At 50.3% G+C, this 17,480-nt stretch overlaps 2 protein-coding genes and 1 non-coding gene across 16 annotated transcripts in view; 1 reads left to right on the top strand and 2 right to left on the bottom strand.

Moving 5' to 3' along the window:
• Leng1 (leukocyte receptor cluster (LRC) member 1) overlaps positions 1 to 3,089 on the top strand; it is a 5,734-nt gene extending 2,645 nt beyond the window's left edge. The window contains exons 3-4 of the mRNA NM_027203.3: positions 172 to 425; positions 1,836 to 3,089. Of these exons, the coding sequence (NP_081479.1) occupies positions 172 to 425; positions 1,836 to 2,055 (474 nt within the window). The 3' untranslated portion in view covers positions 2,056 to 3,089. The remainder of the gene's footprint in view (positions 1 to 171; positions 426 to 1,835) is intronic.
• Cnot3 (CCR4-NOT transcription complex, subunit 3) overlaps positions 2,087 to 17,480 on the bottom strand; it is a 15,863-nt gene continuing 469 nt past the window's right edge. For 2 of the 14 annotated variants that reach the window (XM_017322146.2, XM_030242408.1), the window contains exons 2-19: positions 17,131 to 17,203; positions 12,321 to 12,395; positions 12,148 to 12,215; positions 11,854 to 11,928; positions 11,613 to 11,702; positions 11,260 to 11,388; positions 11,068 to 11,163; positions 9,777 to 9,996; positions 9,552 to 9,685; positions 8,997 to 9,053; positions 7,244 to 7,625; positions 7,040 to 7,163; positions 6,211 to 6,409; positions 5,096 to 5,195; positions 4,805 to 5,003; positions 4,455 to 4,587; positions 3,690 to 3,815; positions 2,095 to 2,468 (exon numbers count right to left, since the gene is read on the bottom strand). In XM_017322146.2, the coding sequence (XP_017177635.1) occupies positions 2,370 to 2,468; positions 3,690 to 3,815; positions 4,455 to 4,587; positions 4,805 to 5,003; positions 5,096 to 5,195; positions 6,211 to 6,409; positions 7,040 to 7,163; positions 7,244 to 7,625; positions 8,997 to 9,053; positions 9,552 to 9,685; positions 9,777 to 9,996; positions 11,068 to 11,163; positions 11,260 to 11,388; positions 11,613 to 11,702; positions 11,854 to 11,928; positions 12,148 to 12,215; positions 12,321 to 12,345 (2,256 nt within the window). In that variant the 5' untranslated portion in view covers positions 12,346 to 12,395; positions 17,131 to 17,203 and the 3' untranslated portion in view covers positions 2,095 to 2,369. Of the gene's footprint in view, positions 2,469 to 2,602; positions 3,816 to 4,371; positions 4,588 to 4,804; positions 5,004 to 5,095; positions 5,196 to 6,210; positions 6,410 to 7,039; positions 7,164 to 7,243; positions 7,626 to 8,996; positions 9,054 to 9,551; positions 9,686 to 9,776; positions 10,000 to 11,067; positions 11,164 to 11,259; positions 11,389 to 11,612; positions 11,703 to 11,853; positions 11,929 to 12,147; positions 12,216 to 12,320; positions 12,399 to 17,130; positions 17,204 to 17,480 lie in introns of those variants that run through there. The other 12 variants (XM_006539753.4, XM_006539755.4, XR_001785521.2 and 9 more) reach the window with 11 other exon arrangements.
• On the bottom strand, positions 7,149 to 7,234 carry Mir3572 (microRNA 3572). The gene has a single exon (NR_039587.1). It is a non-coding gene; the product is annotated as a microRNA 3572 (primary transcript).

Below are 17,480 nucleotides of genomic sequence, written 5' to 3'. Positions count from 1 at the left end.
TCCTCCTGCAGATAAGCCCCTGGTGCTTCCTGAATGGTCTTCTGATCTCCCTTGTTAAATGACTGTCTACCAGTCCCCGTCTCCAGAAATTTGAGCCCTGGGTTTTTCTATTGCCACATCTAGGGCTCCCAGAGGGACTGAAAAGACTATTTTGTTTTCTTGCCTCTGCAGGAGAGACAAGAGAAAGCACTAGGTATCCTGACTTACTTGGGCCAGAGTGCAGCAGAGGCCCAAACTCAGCCTCCTTGGTACCAGCTCCCCCCAGGGCAAAAGGACTGCTGCCCTCCAGGCCCAAGCCCAGATGAGAAGATCAAGAACCGACTGGATCCCTTGAAAGAGATGCAGAAGCACCTGGCAAAGAAAAGGCACAGCAGTGAAAGCCGTCCTTCCAGAGAGGAACGGCCTCAGAAACAACGACCCCGAGAGTAAGAATACAGAGTGAGACTTTGAGGATCATAGCATAGGTCATAGATCATCCAGGGTACCACAAAAAGGCTCAGCGGGGCAAGCAGGATGAAGTGGTCTTAGTATGTTGTCTATGGAAACAGACTTTAGGATTGTAAGAACAGCATCTCCTCTTATGGCTAAGGGTATGTGTGGATGCTTGCGTACAGTATTCCTGAGATTTTTCTTTTTAATGTGCACGGGTGTCTTGTCACATGTCTGTGTACCACATAATGATACCTTTAGACTACAAGGCATTGGGTCCCCTTAAACTCAACACAGTTGTGTTCACAATCAGAATATGGTGTTCAGAATAACCATATAGGTTGCTAGGACTCAACCACTGAACCAGCTCTCCAGTCCTTCAGTTGTTTTTAATTTGGGACAGGATATCATCACTATGTCGCTCTGGCTGGCCTTGGCTTCACAAGTGCTAGCTAGGATCAAGGGTCAGTGCCACCACACTCAGCTCCGTTTTCATAGTTAGTTCATTATGGCTGTCTAAAAGGTTTTTTTTTTTTTTTCTTTAATTTTTCAATGTTACACTGGCTGCCCTAGAACTATGTAAACCAGGCTGGCCTTGGACTCAGATCTGTCTCTGCCTCCTGAGTACTGGAGTTAGAATGTGCCCCACAGCCGGGCGTGGTGGCGCACTCCTTTAATCCCAGCACTTGGGAGGCAGAGGCAGGTGGATTTCTGAGTTCGAGGCCAGCCTGGTCTACAAAGTGAGTTTCAGGACAGCCAGGAATATACAGAGAAACCCTGTCTCAAGAAAAAAAAAAAAAAAAAAAAAAAAGAATGTGCCCTACCTATCATACTCAGCTCTATTTAAGTCACCCAAGAGAAGCTTTTTATGAAACTTTCATTGCCACAGTAGAAGGCACCCAACAGATAAGATCCTACTTGACTCAGGTTTTTGAGACAGGAGACAGTTTCTTTGTGCAGCCCTGGCTGTCTTGGAACTTGCTCTATAGACAGAGTCCCAAATTTGGAGATCCACCTGTTTCCACCTGGAGTGCTGGGATTAAAGGTGTATACCACCACTGCCCAAAGGTTTATTTTTATTTTATGTGCATTAGCGTTTTGCCCTCAGGTGTGTCTGTGTGAGGGTGCCAGATCCCTTGGAACTGGAGTCCCAATTGTGAGCTGCTTTATATGGGTGCTGGGGATTGAGCCCAGCCACCAATTCTCACTGTTTAAAATGGGGTTTTGAGACCAAAATTGAATTATTGGGGTTAGAGGACAAAAACACATTATTAGAAAATGATACAGGGGGCCCAGGATACTGCTCAGTGGGCATTCTTGACCTGAAGGGACATAGGCCTTGCAGTGAGTCCAAGGACCAGGTAGGTGGCATCTCTCACTTTCTGTTCTTGCTTTCCTCCCTGCAGGCCACCTTCCCTAGAAAAGCTCCGTGCTGAGCGTCTTCAGCGGGAAGCAGCCGAGAGAGCTCGAGCAGAGGCCCTGCTGGCCCGGGTACAAGGCCAGGTATCCCAGCAAGGCCAGGTGGAAGCAGAAGAGACAGATGAACGGAGGCGACGATACAACTCCCAGTTCAATCCCCAGCTGGCCCGGCGACCCCGCCAGCAGAACCCAACTCCTGCCCACTGAACTCTCTTGTGGGGATAGGAGAGGCCTCAGCTGCCAGCCGTCATATAAAACTATTTATTCATAAATATTTTCCAAAATGAAAATAGGTTTACCAAAAAATGTCCCTCACTGGGGAGGGGAGGAGGGGGCAGCCCTTGCCCCCAGGCCCCCAGGGTAGGGCAGAGAGGAAGAGAAAACCTCCCTATCCCTTCCCTGCTTCCTGGGGGGGAGGGTGTCCCATGGCCTTGGGCCTCCCCCAGTCTTCCAGGGCAGGGCCCTCACCTGGGCAGGGGGATCAGCATGCGAGGGAGGGAGAGGGTAGAGGGGGGCCGGTGTCACTGGAGGTCCCGGTCCTCCAGGTAGCGGTACTCAAAGGTGAAGCCTTCCTTCTTCCGCTGGCCCCACTTCTCGTAGTCAAAGTAGATGTAGGTGCCCTGGCCGGGGAAGAAGGTGGTCAGTGAGTGGATGAAGAGGGAGACTGAGATCTGGGCCAGGCAGATGGACAAGAGGTAGTTGTCAGGGGCATGGAAGTACCAAGCCAATTGTCCTACAAGCTTGCACTGTCAGACTCCACCCTTCCCTTGGTGATCTTAAGAGTGAAGAAGGGGGCCAAGCCTGGCCTTTGCCCCACATGGGCTGCAGGTACAAACGTAAGGCCTAAGGTTATTAAGTGACACTGAGGAGTAGGGACCAACAGGTGGCCTACAATGCAACATATGTACCATCTAGCACTCTGGAGATACACACTTCACTGTAACTGAGATTCTGAGGGACTCAATGCCTTAAGATATTCGTGTCAAGGACCAAAGCAGGGCAGGATAGGAAGACTGATGTCAAGGTTGGAGCGCATACACCAAGAAAGCAGCTAGGTCAAATGTCTGAAATGCTTCAAAGTGGTCTGGAAGAATATAGAGGACAGAACAGATTTCTGTGAGAATGGGGATTGATGAGGCCCAGCTTGGTACCTGGAAAATGTGTATGGTAAGGAAAATGTGCATGGGGAAAGCCACTGTTAAAACACACCAACTGAAAGCAATAAAAATTCATGACGCTCACTGTATAGCAAGCAGGCACCATCAATACTTACATGTTATTAACTCATTTAATCCTTGTAACAACTGCATGAGGTGGGTTCTGTTACTCCCATTTTTACAGATAGGGGGACAAAGGAAGAGGCTTGATTGACTTGCCCAAGATCACCCAACGGGTGATCAGCTGGCTTCAGGATATTTAGGGAGAGTGGAGTTTCCAATCAACTAATGGTTGAGACTCAAGAAGGCTGACTAAACAGACTTCCCCCTGCTCTGCTGTTTGCCAGGAAATCAAGGAGAAGGGGCCATTGGAGGTCAAGTTTGGGAAATGCCAACTAGAAAATCCCATGCTTCCAACTAAAGTACCCAGGACTGCATGGTGGAGGCAGTTAGCAGTTCCAAGAAGGCTTCTCTTTGGAAGCAGTAACGACAACTCAAAACTAAAGCACTAAGAAATGGACAAATGGGAGATGGACAGTATCCCAGGCTAGGTGAACCACTTAGGGAACCAGCTTGGTCAGTCTACAGGACTGTGCCCAAAGGAGAAAGGCCAGCAAGGATTGAGGGTTGGGATTGGGTACACTAGCCATACCCCAGTGGGCCCAGGTTGGACGGGCCCCTCACCTGCTCAAACTCATCTGTGATGGTCTTAGGCTCCTCGTGCCTCTGGAACCACATCATATACTTGGTGTGGAATCGCCAGGACTGCTTCTTTAGGGCCTTGGCTGCCAAGTACTGTGCCTTGGTTCCCTGGGAAAGAAAATGCAGAGGAAAGATCAGAAGGTATCCAAATTGAGTAGCTAGCAGGGGGACAAGGGCAGGGCATCAGGGCTGGACCCAGACCCCCACCACAGACCAGCTGTGGAGAGTCCACTTGGAGACAGTGCTGGGAGCACAAAACATACCATGGTCAGAAGAAAATGAGACAGGAGGTGAGAATTGCTTTCAGAAAAGCTTTGAGAAAGAAGAGAAACTAATGCATAATGAAAGCTGAAAGGAGACGAAGTAGAAAACTCAGGAGGAGATGGGGAGGGGCTGACCCACTGCAGTTAAGAGGTCAGACAGTTCTGCAGAGGTCTCTAGGTCTTGGGAGTGTCTACTGCACTTCAGCAACTATCCTAAACTAAAGGGTTTCCCAGGAGCTGAGAGCTCTTGGCAGTGGAAACTGTACATGGCCTAGGGCCTGCAGCCTCTCCCTGAATCTTAGCAATTAGAATGTTTTGGGACTGGGTCAGGTTTAATTTGAGGGGGCCCAAGACTGGGATAGGGAGGGGTGCGGTCCCAGTGGCCGCAGTGGGACACCCACCTCGCCCCTCCAGCCCGAGGGGGGATGGCAGCGGTGGCGGCGGAGCTGGGGGGCCCGAGGCTGCCCCGGGGGCCCTGCTGTACCTCCAGATAGTAGAAGATGAAGAAGAGCGTCTCAGTTGACAGGCGCTGGTAGAACTCCACAGTGTCCGAGTGTGGGGGTGGCATCTGGTGGTGGTAGGGGGGTGTCGGGCAAGGGTTCCGGGGGAGGTACTGCCTGTGGACCAGTGAGGATTTAGTGCCAGGAGGCTCTGAGCTCCAGCCCTGCCTTCAGGAGAGTGTTCAGAAGCACACTTCAACCTGCTTTAGGGAGCCCCAAGTCAAGTCCTCAGCACTTTGAGACGAGTACTCTACCTAGTCTCTCAGGACCCAGGAACCAGCTCCTCCCTCAGACTGGGGAGTCCCGGTCCCCAGCCCTTTCTCCAGCCCCTCACCGAATGCGCTCGGAGTCAGAGGGGTGGGGCATGTGGTGCCAGGCGGCCTCTTCCATGGCCTGTTGGTATAGCTGCTCCTTGGTGAGGGAAACTGGCCCCAGTGGACAGACACCCAGTGACAATGGTATGTTCACCTCTGACAGCTGCAGGGGTGGCTGGGATGAGGTGGGTGGTGCTGATGTGCTGCTCAGGATGATGTCTGCAGGGGAGAGGCCATTAAGCACTTCAATGATGAGGATGGGGTCAGCTCCTTTTTGGCCTTTGCCCTCCCCACAATCCCATAACTGTCACCTCGATCAGTTAGGTGTAACGTTGGCACAGGGTCCTCAATACCAGAGCTGATAGCTGCCCGTTCTGCCATGGATTTCAGAGAGCTGAGTGGTTCAGGGGCCTGGGAAGAGAAAGGGGTTAAGTCTCAGGACCTGAGCAGAGACTGAGCTGCATAAAAATGTTCAGCCTAGGGGCTGGAGCAGTCAGTGGTTAAGAGCACTGTCTGCTCTTCCAGAGGTCCCGAGTTCAATTCTCAGCATCCACATGGTGGCTCACAACCATCTGTAATGGGATCCGATGCCCTCTTCTGGTGTGTCTGAAGACAGCAGGTGTACTCACATACACACAATAAATAAATAAACCAATAAACAAACAGATAAATCTTAAAAAAAAAAAAAAGCACAGCCTGATAGGCTCTGTACACTCTGCATAATCTGCTATTGCCAGTCCCCTATTTGCAAGATCCATCCATATTCTAAACCATGGCTATAGGGAAGCTGCAAATCTGAAGTCACCAATCAGCATGAGATTTGTGAGAGTTCACTCTCCTCTTTGCAGGGTCCATAACACATTCCAGAGGAAACGTGACCCTATGCAGTGGACAAGCACACACTTCCATAAAGACACCACATGCTGGGAGAACACCCGCCGGACTGCTCACAGTAGTATGCTTCTTAGAGGTGGGTGGCAGAACTGCAGGTGCTCCTGTTGCCTTAAGGGTGCCGACCATCCCTTGGGCATTCAGTCTCCTTGGGAACATCAGTGGGTTGGGCCTGCAGCCCCCCCCCCCCCCCCCAGCTTTCCCTGGTGAGGCAGCTCAGGGCTGGCTCTTCTACCCACTCTGTACAACTCTTCCATCACTGAAGCCCACCCACAGACCTGCACTCCAACTCTCTTGGAGGGACTCATTCTTCACCAGTCACAGCCAATGAGGCTCAGTCCTTCATGCTACTCTTCCCCCACCCTTCCAGGAGTCTCTCCACAAGGTGTCACTTTGCTTCTCCTCCTGTCAAAATCATGCTAACGCCGTTATCACCCACTCAGGAGAACTTCTAAGATGTTTCCCCTCTAGGAAAGTGCACTCATTGAATTTCCTGTCGCAGGATAGGCTCAGGGCTCACACCCGAGAAACTCACCTTGATTTCTGGGGTGGTGCTGAACTGTGGAGGACCATTAAGCAGGGTACCAGCTGCCTTGGCTTCACTGAAGCTGGGCGTTGGAGAACTGGGGGGATTTACAGGCAGTGGCACCAAGAGGCTGGGTCCCCCCGAGTTATTCCCTGAGCCTGAAGCCACATTCCCAGCCCCTGATGGGGCTGCCGTACTGGATTCCTTTCTGGGTAAAGAATGGAGGAGAATCAAATTAAGATCCTTGAAGACAGGCACAGAATATGGGATCCAAAAAGGGGGGTGGGGGCTGAAAGCAAGACAGCTGGAGCATGCAGAAGTGAATCCAACCTCTGGACTCCTCTTCAGTACAGCAGAGGTACTGAGGTGTGCAACCAGGATTTTAGGGTCCCCCCAACAGCTTATGAAGTTAAAGGACAGGGGACAGGGTAGTTCTAGAATTGTCACTGAAACAGTTTTGGAGTAAATGATTGCACAGATGCACATGGTGCAATCCCAGTAGGACTGGTAACGAGGCTGACAAGGCAGCAGATCTTTCATTAGTAATCTGATGTCAAGCTGAAGAAATGGAGGACTAGGATATTTTACTTGGAAAAGGGAAAAGCCCCCACACTCATGGGAGTCAGCTGCCTCAGAGCAAAGAACAGAAATGGGAAGACAGTGTAGTGTGAAACCGAGAGTAAAACATGTCCCACTTGGTAAGAAGCAGGGAAAAGAACACTTGCTGAGGTGAAGAAAGGACACACTGGGTAGGTACTACCCAGGAAGGGTAGAACTTGGAACCCTAAAACAAGTGGCATAAGAGCTTGTGCCCACACACTGCCACCCCACTACTCACGAGGTGCTGGGAGCTGGGTTGTGAGGGCCCGAAGTGGGCCCAAGGGCTTGGCTGCTGGCACTGCTGCCCCCACTGCTACTCAGGGTCACCTCTGCAGGGCTGTCTGCCACAACCGAACTATAGCCTGGGGAAAGAAGGACAAGTGTAAACAGGCTGTCAGCTACTGTCCACCTTGCCCTGTTCCCCAAACTGGTCTCCACTTACTTGTGGCACCGTTCTGCTTGCCAGCCCCTCCGCCTGTGCCACTGTTACTATTGCTGCTGCTCCCTCCGCTGCCACCACCACTTCCCCCGCTTGGCTGGGCACTGGGGGGCCGTGGCTGGGCATTGCTGGGCCCGCTGGCATTAGGTGGGGCCACAGCCTGGGCATAGGGTGCAGGAGTACCCGAGTTGTGGCTGGGAGCTGGACTGGCCTTAGGGCCCAGGGCACTTGTAGGTGCTGCTGGGGTAGAGGCCCCATTGTTGCCAGGGGTGGAGCTCAAGGCAGAAGTGGTAGGTGGGGGGCCAGAGGGGTAGGTGGGCGGCACAGCTGGGGACTGGGGGTGCTGGTTGCTGTGGACAGGCTTGGAGCCATTTTTGGCTGGAGACTGCAGGAAGAAAGAAAGAAAAAACAAAGGGTCAGGTACTAGACCAGCCTGTCCCCTATCCACCACCCTCTTCTTGTCCTCCTGCCTTGCCTCTGACCTGCTATTAACTGTCCACATTCTCTGAGGCACCTAGGAGACTTCAATCACCTTCAGGTTTAAGACCTATTTACTTCCAGCCCACCCAGCTGTCCCAAGTCCTCCCCGGACATTGTCCCTATAGCCCACATGAATCTGACAGGGTTTAGGTTAAGACAAGAGACCAAGGGAAACTCTCAAATACCCTGAACTTGAGACCTAAAGTGGTGACACATGCCTTTGATCCTAGCACTTGAGAGGCAGAGACAGGCAGCCCTCTATGAGTCTGAGATTAGCCTTGTCTATTTGGAGAGCTCAGGCCAGCATAGGCTACACAGCGAGATGCTCTTGTAAAAGAAACAAACAACACAAACAAAAACAAAAATCCCAACCTCAATTTGCAATTAGTTGGATCAGCCTAAATGTTTAAGCGTAAGGGAACTAGGACAATCAATTCCTTCCGAATGTCAGCTAATCATGAAACTGTAAAAATGCAGTGCTCCAGGGCATCCCTACTTAAACTACGCTCCAACAACCAGGCTGCCATGCCAAACTGCCTCCTAGCCTTCTGACCACCACACAAAAATCACAAAGAAAACTGGCCATTCACATTTTTCCTGGGACTTCTGCTTGACAGTCAAGGGGCCTGATAAGGTGGCAGAACTAAGCCCACCCCCATGATTCCTTGCCCCACCTCCTCACTCCATTACTCTGGCTGCTCCTAAACCCTGGTCCCCAAATTAGCTTCATTAGTGTGCACTTAGGTCCTCCCACTGGAGACTGTCCTTTCTATTAGCCTAAAGGAATTCTGGGCTTCTTCAACAACATTCTTGTCTCCTAAGATATGTTCTTATTGTAGGAGAAATTGACAGAGCTGAGTTTATTCATTAGGATCTAAAGGAATTCAGAAGTGCCGCATACTGCCTTCCTCTCTCAGGAAGTGCTTCCTGCAGTCAGTGCAGCACAGGCAGTCTGACTTTCTGATCACTTCTCAGGCTATTTGGGTCCTCAAGAGACCAAAGAGTCCTCAGTCCAACAGCCCACCTCTCATACTTCCTAACTTCTTGCCACAGTTCCCTGTGTGACCTGCCCACAGTACCACCTAGTCTTCCTCTATAAGCCAGACAACAGGCCACCTCAACCACACCACCAGTCATCACCCTACCCTCAGAGTAGCACTGTTTCTGGCACACCTGTCCCAAGAGCCCAGCATCGTGGCCAACCCTCCAGCTTCAGTAACTTTGGAGACCACGCAATAAACAAGTTACAAACCATCAGATTTAGACTTGGACCCACCTGGCTGACTTCACTATCTGTAGATCGGCCTCTCTTCTTATCATCTTCAGAGTTTTCCTGAGGCAGGGGAAGTGAAGTAAAAAAACTCTGTGACCTCCAGGGTCCCAAAACAGAGGGCAATCCTTTAAGGACACAGGAGGGCCCTTACTACTCTCAGTCTCTCATAGACCCATCTGAGTAGCCCTGTGCTCCAGAGCTGCTCCAATACTCAGCCTGAAGTTTTGGTTAACACCTAAAAATCTGAGAGTCAGCACTCACTCCCATCCTGAGACATACCCAGGACTTCTTTCCTTATAGACTTTGGCCCCGGATCCCTGTCAGAAGGGAGACACCCAGCTGCTCAGCTCCTCAGCTTTCCACACCCCAACTCCTCCTGACTACCACCACCAAAGACCCATGTGCACCCTAAAACTGAGTGGAAACCCAGGTTTTTTATATCCGTTCCTCAGAGCACAAAAAGCCTAGAGCTCACTTCCTGAGCTGCCCTCTCTAAGGCAAGACTAGGCTTTTGACTCCTCCATGACCACCCTCTTATTAATAACCTTGGACACTTACCGTAGTGCAGTTTGCTGGGCTGGGTGGGATGGGAGAGCTGGAGGTTGTTGAGGTGGGTGTACTGCTAGACTGGTTGAAGATCTCGTCCTCCATGTGGCTGTGGCTGGGGGGGGAGGTGGCGACCAGCGCCTGTGCTGTGGGGGTAGGGGAGCAGCATGCTTAGCTGGTACAGCCATGCCTCCTGCCCTCACCCTCTGTGCCATGAAGGTCAGCCCAGGGCCTCACGAATGTCCTCGAGGTCCAGGTCGTCATAGAGGAATTCGTTCTCTTCAAAGTCGGGGTCCTGGGATGAGTCAACGTAGTACTCCACATCATCCTTGATCTTGCGGATGGCATCAACCAGGATGGAGTCATTGTCCAGCATTCGCAGGATGGTCTCCAGCATACGAACATGGTAGCGGTGCTTCTCGATATGCCGCTTCAAGCCCTCAATCCGGTCCTGCTTCTGCTGGCGAGCCCAGGGCCAGGCTCAGGGGCTGCAGAGCACCTGGCCAGCCCTCCTGCCCCCACAGAACCTGTCCTCAGTCCCCCATCACTAGGGCACCCCAAGGGTGCCTCTGCTCCAGCCCTCCTAACATGGGCCAGTGAGAAGTTTGCCCATCCTCTGTCCCAGTGAGGACAAATCTGAGGTTTCTGACATCTCAAGGATCCATTTCTCTCTCCTCAAACCCTTTTGGCTCTAAAGATCCCTAGAAACCTGTAATACCTGCGCTACCCTACAACTTGGCCTCTGCCTGGCTTACCTGTCAGCAAGTCTTACCCAGGCCTCCCACCATTCTGACCTCTGCCGGAAATAGACATCCTATCTCAGCGCAACGGTAATGATAGTGATAAAGGTAGAGTCCATGGGAAGGAAACTGGCTGTCCGTTTATCAGGGCAGCCACAGAGAGCTCCTGCTCTTCTCGAGGTTCCAATTCCCTTCACAACGTAATGCCTTAGTGCCAGCTCCAAATTCCTCCTTTTATCAAGGATCTACTCTTTTCCCTCCCAGTGACATCTTTCTTTCTTTCCATCCCATCAGAACTTCCTTCCCTGGTGACACCATTAACGAGACAGAGTCGACATCCCTTTGAACTCACACCCTTACAATCCTAAAGGTGTAAGATTCGGGACCCTATCATATGACTTTGGCCCAAACCATTTCCAGGTTTCCAACAGCAACTGGTTCTTAGAGACATACCAACCCCCTCCTGAGATCCTGGGAATTTTTGGAGTGCTGTGTATCTTCCCAATTTGGTCCTTTCTTCAGGTCTCACTATGTGGTGCCAGCTGAACCTAAGTCCATCTTCACCCAAACTGCCCCTAACAATGGCTACACTGTCTACCCAAATATCCCAATATCCTCTCTCACTTCCTCCCTATACCACAACTCAGCCAGCTAAGCTGCCTTGTTCTGCCTTTTCAATCTCTGCCCCAGGTGTATCCAGGACCAGACTCCTATGAGCCTCCAGATGCCCTCTGTTCACAGGCCACCTCCACCCTTACCCTGTGGGTGATGGTGCCCCCACCACTCACATCCTTGTCGCCTTTCTTCTTGCGTGTCTGTACCGACAGTGACTCCACTTCACTCTCAAACTGGTCCACCTGCATATTTAAGGTGTCAATGGTGTTCTGGGGAAGAGAAGGGAAGAGAGGTTTGTCCTCAAGGCCCTGGTATATATTTAAGTCTGGGCCCAAGTGCTTACTTTCTTCTCCGTCCCAACTCACCGTGAGCCACTGGCCAACTTCTTCCTTCTCCTTCTGGGCAGGATCCACCTTCTGAGCCAGACCCAGACCCTCCTTGCTATACGCTTTGGTTTTGGTCTCTCGTTCCACAACTTTGAACCGTTCCATTTGCTGTGAAGAGTAATAGTTGGCAGAGGTGCTCAAAGATGGAAAAGGAGCTATAAGAGCCAGCAATGCTAGAAACAGCCTGAGCCCTCATTTCTGCCCTTCCCTTAGTTGTGGAAACAATACTCCTCCCGAGGACTCTCTAGTGACTGCTCCACCTCCACCTTCTTTGGGTCCCAGGAGCCTGACCATATTCCCACCCCAAAGAACCCCAGGCTCTGGTTTCTAACCGTCTCAATGAGCTTGCGGTTTTCAATAAGCTGCCTTTTGTCCTTGATCTCATTTGATGCTACCCATGTCTTGATCTGGTCCCTCAGCCGCTGAAGGGAGAAAAAGCAAGATAATTAGGTTGTAGACCTGGAAACTGGGGGGAGGGGGGTCCTCAATGACCTTTTCTCCCTGGGACCCAGCAGTCCACTGTCTCCATCCCTCCTCCCATAGGACACAAGAGTCCATCCCCAGCCCCCTCACTTGTAGCTTCTTAATCTCCTTCTTTAGGTCAGCCTCATACTTTTCTTTCTGGTTCGCGTTGGCTGCATTGTGGAGCTGAGGGATGAAGAATTCAGCAGTCAATGTGAAAGTGGCTGCCCAGAACTCGCCATAGCTGTAAAGGTCCAGTCTCTTTCTTCCTCGGCTGGGAAATCTAGGACCCCCTCCCCACAATCGATCTTAGAGATGCTTCCCTGGTCAAGACCCCAAGGCCCTGAACCTCTTCTTGATTCTTTGCCCTACAGACAACAAAATTTAAGGTTCCTAGGTCCTTACCTTTTGCCAAATATCTTCAAACTGCTCCACCCCTTCGGACACCTTCTTGAGGCAGCGATCAATCTCACCTGGCCAGGGAGTAAGACTGTTAGGATCTTGCCAAGATTGCAAATATCCAGAGAATTCCCGGAAGGAAGGGCATGTAGCCACATGAACAGTAGACAGTCGATTACCTTGGAGTTTGCGCTTGTCCGCCATCTTCCCTGCCCTACAGACGCACTCTCTTCATACTCTCTTGAAAATGGCCGCTGCTGGGAACAATTGGGATAGACTTAACATCCATTCCTGGGCTGGTGCAAACTCAAGTCATGAATGTGGATAGGAATCAGGGGTAGTAGGAGAGTAGAAGGAAGAGACACTAACTTGCTCTTCCCTCACCTGACAGAGCTTAGGCCTTACACATACAAGCACTCTTTCATCTAGCTACATCCCCAGCTACGTTTCCTATCGAATAAGGGAGATCTGGCCTATTCTTGCATTCTTTCAGCTGGCAGACTGTACAATCTGGGAAACTGTTGAAACAAAGAACAGTATATCTTATTGGTGGGCCTCTTGACTTAGGAAGTAGAAATTTTCTAAAATACAGAATATCTGCACTCTAGATGACACTAGAGCACAAGCAGCACACAGGTAGACTGCTGGGATGGAAGCATTAGCCCTAGAAATGGTACTTTCTAAACTGAGGGGCTGAGAGCAGAGGTGACTGAGAGAGGCCACTCTAGGTAAGTCACAGAATACATGAGGCTGGCAGCTCCTGGAAAGGCTAAGAGGTGTGAGCTGAAGGGGAAGAGAGATATGAAGATCAAGGCCCATTCATACAGGACAAGGCAGGATATCAAACAAGAGGGTCTTACACTTTCGAGAAATTTATTCCACAGCAGAAGCCCGACACTAAAAATGGCTATAGAAACTTGGAAGCAGGAAGCAGCACTCAAGGAGGGCGATGAGAAGATAGAAATCTCAAAAAGATAAAGAGAAGAACCTTAGCTATGAGTGAACAGATCTGCACACATGGAGGAGTTCCACATCAGATAGACTGGCAATTTAGACTCAGAAACATGAACCCATCAGGGAGGTCAAAGACACCTATTTTTATTCTGAAGGAAGCAGAGTTTAATTCAGAAGGGCCTGAGGACAAAGGACTGAGGAGAGGAGGTCGGTTGGCAGGGAAATCCACACTACAAAAGTTGACCCCGAAACAGGGCATCCTGGAGAGGAAGACCCTAAGAGGGTTTATGAGTTCCTAGCACAAGTTGTATGTAACCTTCTCCCCCATGGGTGCAATATCAAGCAAGGCTCTCAGAACTAGGCTGATACAAGGCAAGAGTGCCCCAATATAGCTCCTAACTATAAAGGCAGCTCCACTACCAGAACCAAGGGTTTCAACCTGGAGGGTAGCCAGATTGAGGGTCCTTAACATCAAGGGACCTGGACTATCCACAACAGTCTTTTTTTTTTTTTTTTTTTTCTGGAGCTGAGGACCGAACCCAGGGCCTTGGGCTTGCTAGGCAAGCGCTCTACCACTGAGCTAAATCCCCAACCCCTCCACAACAGTCTTAACAGAGGTGCTAGCTGGAAAATGTTTCAGCCAGCCACCGCATGCACCAGCACAGCAGGAAAAAAAATAAAATCTTTCCTTTTCCTAAATAGGATCTCAGTATATAACTCAGGATGACTTTTAAACTCACATTCTTACTTTGTCCTCCCAAACGCTGAGGTTACAAGAGTGTACTGCCATGCTTGGCTCAGTATTTTCACTTATACTAATCATAGCATGGGATACTGCATTAGGGAGCAGATTCAGAAAAAGAGGCCTACCTACAGTGGATGGGGCTAGTGCCTTCTCTGAAAAGGGATTTAAAAAATTAACTCTGTAGGGTCCCACTTTGTGGGGAGGTAGCTATGGGTGGCACCTCAAACTGTGGGGACTTAAATATCTTTAGGATCTATCAAAAAGAGAGAGCACGCACACAGCACTCTCAACAGAGGATTAGCTGACACACCATACAGCAGGCAATTTCCAGGAAGATGAAGCAACCATCAAAAGAACTCAGCAAAGAGCCCCATAGAGGAGACTGAAGTAGACTAAGTACCCCTGATCTAGGGACCCTGCAGGAGGTATTCAGGATCTTGACTCTAGAGTCTTGGCTCTAATATCCATCAGCACAGAGAAGCCTCTTTTTATAGCAGGGAAGGAAAGAATGTTAAACAAGAGCTTATTACACTGCTCACTTTGTCCCAAGAGCCTGTAGGAGGGTTCTGGGCAGGCACTGCCACCTTAAGTAAGGTGAGGCCTTATCCACGCTCCACAAAGTGGCTGGGACTGCAACACAGAGGAAGCGGTGACACAGGCTTGCAGCAAGAGCAATAAGCCACAGCAACAACAACAACAACAACAACAACAAATGACAGAAGTTCTAAAGGGACCAGAAGCAAGGCACCCAAAAACAGGGGCAACAAAGGGCCAGTGAGTAGGTTCAGCATATTTTCTTGCCATCAAGCCTGACAAAATTCAATGTCCAGGATTTACATGGTAAACCGTGTAAAACCAACTCTCAACAGGTGGCCTCTACAATCCACATGTATGCTCCTGGCATGTGTATACATGGGCAAAAGCACCTGAGTAGACACACTCTCTCTCTCTTTTTCTTAACACTCTAATAAACAAGTAAACAAATAAATGTATGTTGGTCCAGCACGTTTAATCCCAGCACTTGGGAGGTGGAGGCAGACAGACCTCTAGCTAGCTTGGTCTACATAGTGAGTTCCAGGCCATCCAGAACTACATAGACTCAATAAATAAATAAATAAATGTAATAAAAAATAATTAAGGGCCAGTGAGACAGCTGAGTAGGTAAAGGTGGTTGCTATGAAGTCTGGTGGTCTTGATTCAATCCCTGGGTGCCAAATAGTGAAAACAAGAATAACTTCTCAAAGTGTTTCTCTGACCCCCACATATCTGCCAAGGGACACATGAACATACAAAAAACAAGATTTAGCAACTCACAACTGTCTGTCTATAACTCCAGCCCCAGGGGACAAAATAGCCTTCTCGGGTACAGCACATATACAGTGTACTTACATGTGTGCAGGCAAAGTGCATGTAGACTAAAAATAAATTTAAAAATTAAAAAAACCAAGCAGATGTAATACTTCAGCCATCAATACGGGCACAGCTGTGATTAAAGAAGACAATGTGTGACTGGCAAAAGGCTCCTGAGTAGAACAAGGCCCACAGAGCCAGGACTTTGTGTTTTAGAGGCTGGAGCCACAGCCAGAGTGGAGGCAATACCTTCTCTCCACATACAACAAAACAAAACCAAGCCCCACTTCACAAGGAGAAGGTGCATAGACTGCACAAGTTCTGCAAACAGAGGCAAGTGCTAGAGCCTCAAAGTAGAGGTGCCACCACAGAAGACTGCCCATCCCACTTCCCAGGTCCTGCTCGAGGAGGCCATCACTACAGGGCCCTTGTGAGGTAAGCAAACACCTTCACACAGAATACATGTATAGATGGTGAAGGGTCTCAAACAGCATGGAGGAAGCTGGGCGTCTGTGGAAGCAAAATCATTAGGATCATCTGTCCACAGCTGTAGCAAATCCTCAAATCAAGTACTCAAAATAGGAGCCAACAACAGAACAATCTATAGAACTTCTCACCACAGGTGCCAAGCCATCATTCAGAGACCTGATGAAGGGGTACAACCTTAATTTTGAAGCCTGGTACTGCTAAGTGACCACAGAAGCATCTTGGAGCATAGCACAGGGCTAAGAGGGCTCACACTGAAGCCAGGGATGGTGGCAAGCAGCACTCAAAGTGGAACTTGAACCTAGTGGAGAGGATGCTGGCACTGCCACAGGAAGATTCTCTGAGGTAAATAAAGTAGACCCTGCTTAGAAGTAACTGTTTCCCCTAGAGAGGCCCAAAAACCAAGGTAAGGAGAAACTGACACCTTGAAAAGTCACCCCTTATGCTCTTTAGTCCCAAGCAAAGTGACCACAGTGGTCTCTCACCCAGGTCTCAGACACAGAACAAGAAACCATAACTTCACAGAAAAACCACAAAGGAGGAGTCACACTAGCCAGGGGCACCCACACCCAAGAGTATCCTAGCCTCACACTGGGTACATAGGTGGTGTGGCCATCTCAAACGCAAGAAAGGGGATGATGCCAATAGCAAAGAAGGCAGGGACTTTACCTGGCAGGTGACAACACCTACCCGACAAAGACAACACAACTGCAGGGAGAAAGGCTACCCCTTACACAGCAGAAGACTCCGGTGAGGAGAGCTAGCAGTCCTACAGGGTGCCAGTTGGGTGAGATGGACCATTCTACCTCTGAAACGCTTTCACCCAGTGGATTTCAATTATAAAAGATCACATATCCACATAGGCTGGGCAGATGAGAATGGAAATACAGAGAGATGGCAGTCCAGGTGATGACCGGGGAAGGGAGACGGTGAGGAAGCCCCTAGCCAAAAGAACAGAAAGCTAATCCTAAGAGGGATGACAGTCCCGGAACCGAGATACAGCTGTTTAGAAGTGCTTCAACTGTCCCAACAGAAGAGCACCAACAACTGAAAGCATGGGAGCTCGCATTCCACCGACCCAGATCTAGAAAGAAAAGCTAAGCGGTCCTCACCACACACAGCAATACCTAACCACTTAGGAAGCTTCACCCACCGAGGCAGACCGTGCATCGTAGTGGAGCCTGCATCCCCAAAGCTAGAGTCCACTGATACCCCACCTCAAAGATGCAAAAGATGTGAAGCCAGGAAGTGAGCAATACGGTACAGTCCTGAATCCAAGGTTTGGGGAGGGAGTGTTAAAACAAAACACACACACACACACACACACACACACACACACACTCACAAACCCCATGCTTCCTTAAAAAGAAGATTGGTGGAAAGGGACCTCTAGGAGACTTCACTGCTAGAGCTGTAAGGACTAGGTGGAAACTTTGGCTTAGGCTCCAACTCACAACGTTAACTGCACCCTCGGGTCTTGGGGACTTTTTCCTCCACAAGATCCATCTCTTCCAAAGAGGCTTCCCCCTATCAAGACACCAACAAGCTGGAGCTTTCGGGTGCACTGAGGCAACGCTCCCGAATGGAGCTCCCGGGGAAGGCATGACTGCAGGAGTGGGCCCCGCGCCCAGAGCAGAAAGACCCCTCCGCGGCCCGCAGCGCGCCCACCGCTCCAAGCCCAGCCAGACGCGGAGGAGGACGGGCACCTCGCACCCGGGGCCGGCGCTCTGCCACGCGGGAGTCCGGACGCGGGAGGACAGAGAGAGGAGAGGGTCCCCGCCCGCCCGAGCCGAAGCTGGGCCCG

Source organism: Mus musculus, chromosome 7 (genome assembly GCF_000001635.26).
Source record: "Mus musculus strain C57BL/6J chromosome 7, GRCm38.p6 C57BL/6J".
Taxonomy (NCBI): Eukaryota; Metazoa; Chordata; class Mammalia; order Rodentia; family Muridae; genus Mus; species Mus musculus.
The sequence above is the reverse complement of the archived record's forward strand: the minus strand, read 5'-3'. Positions and strand labels throughout refer to the sequence as shown.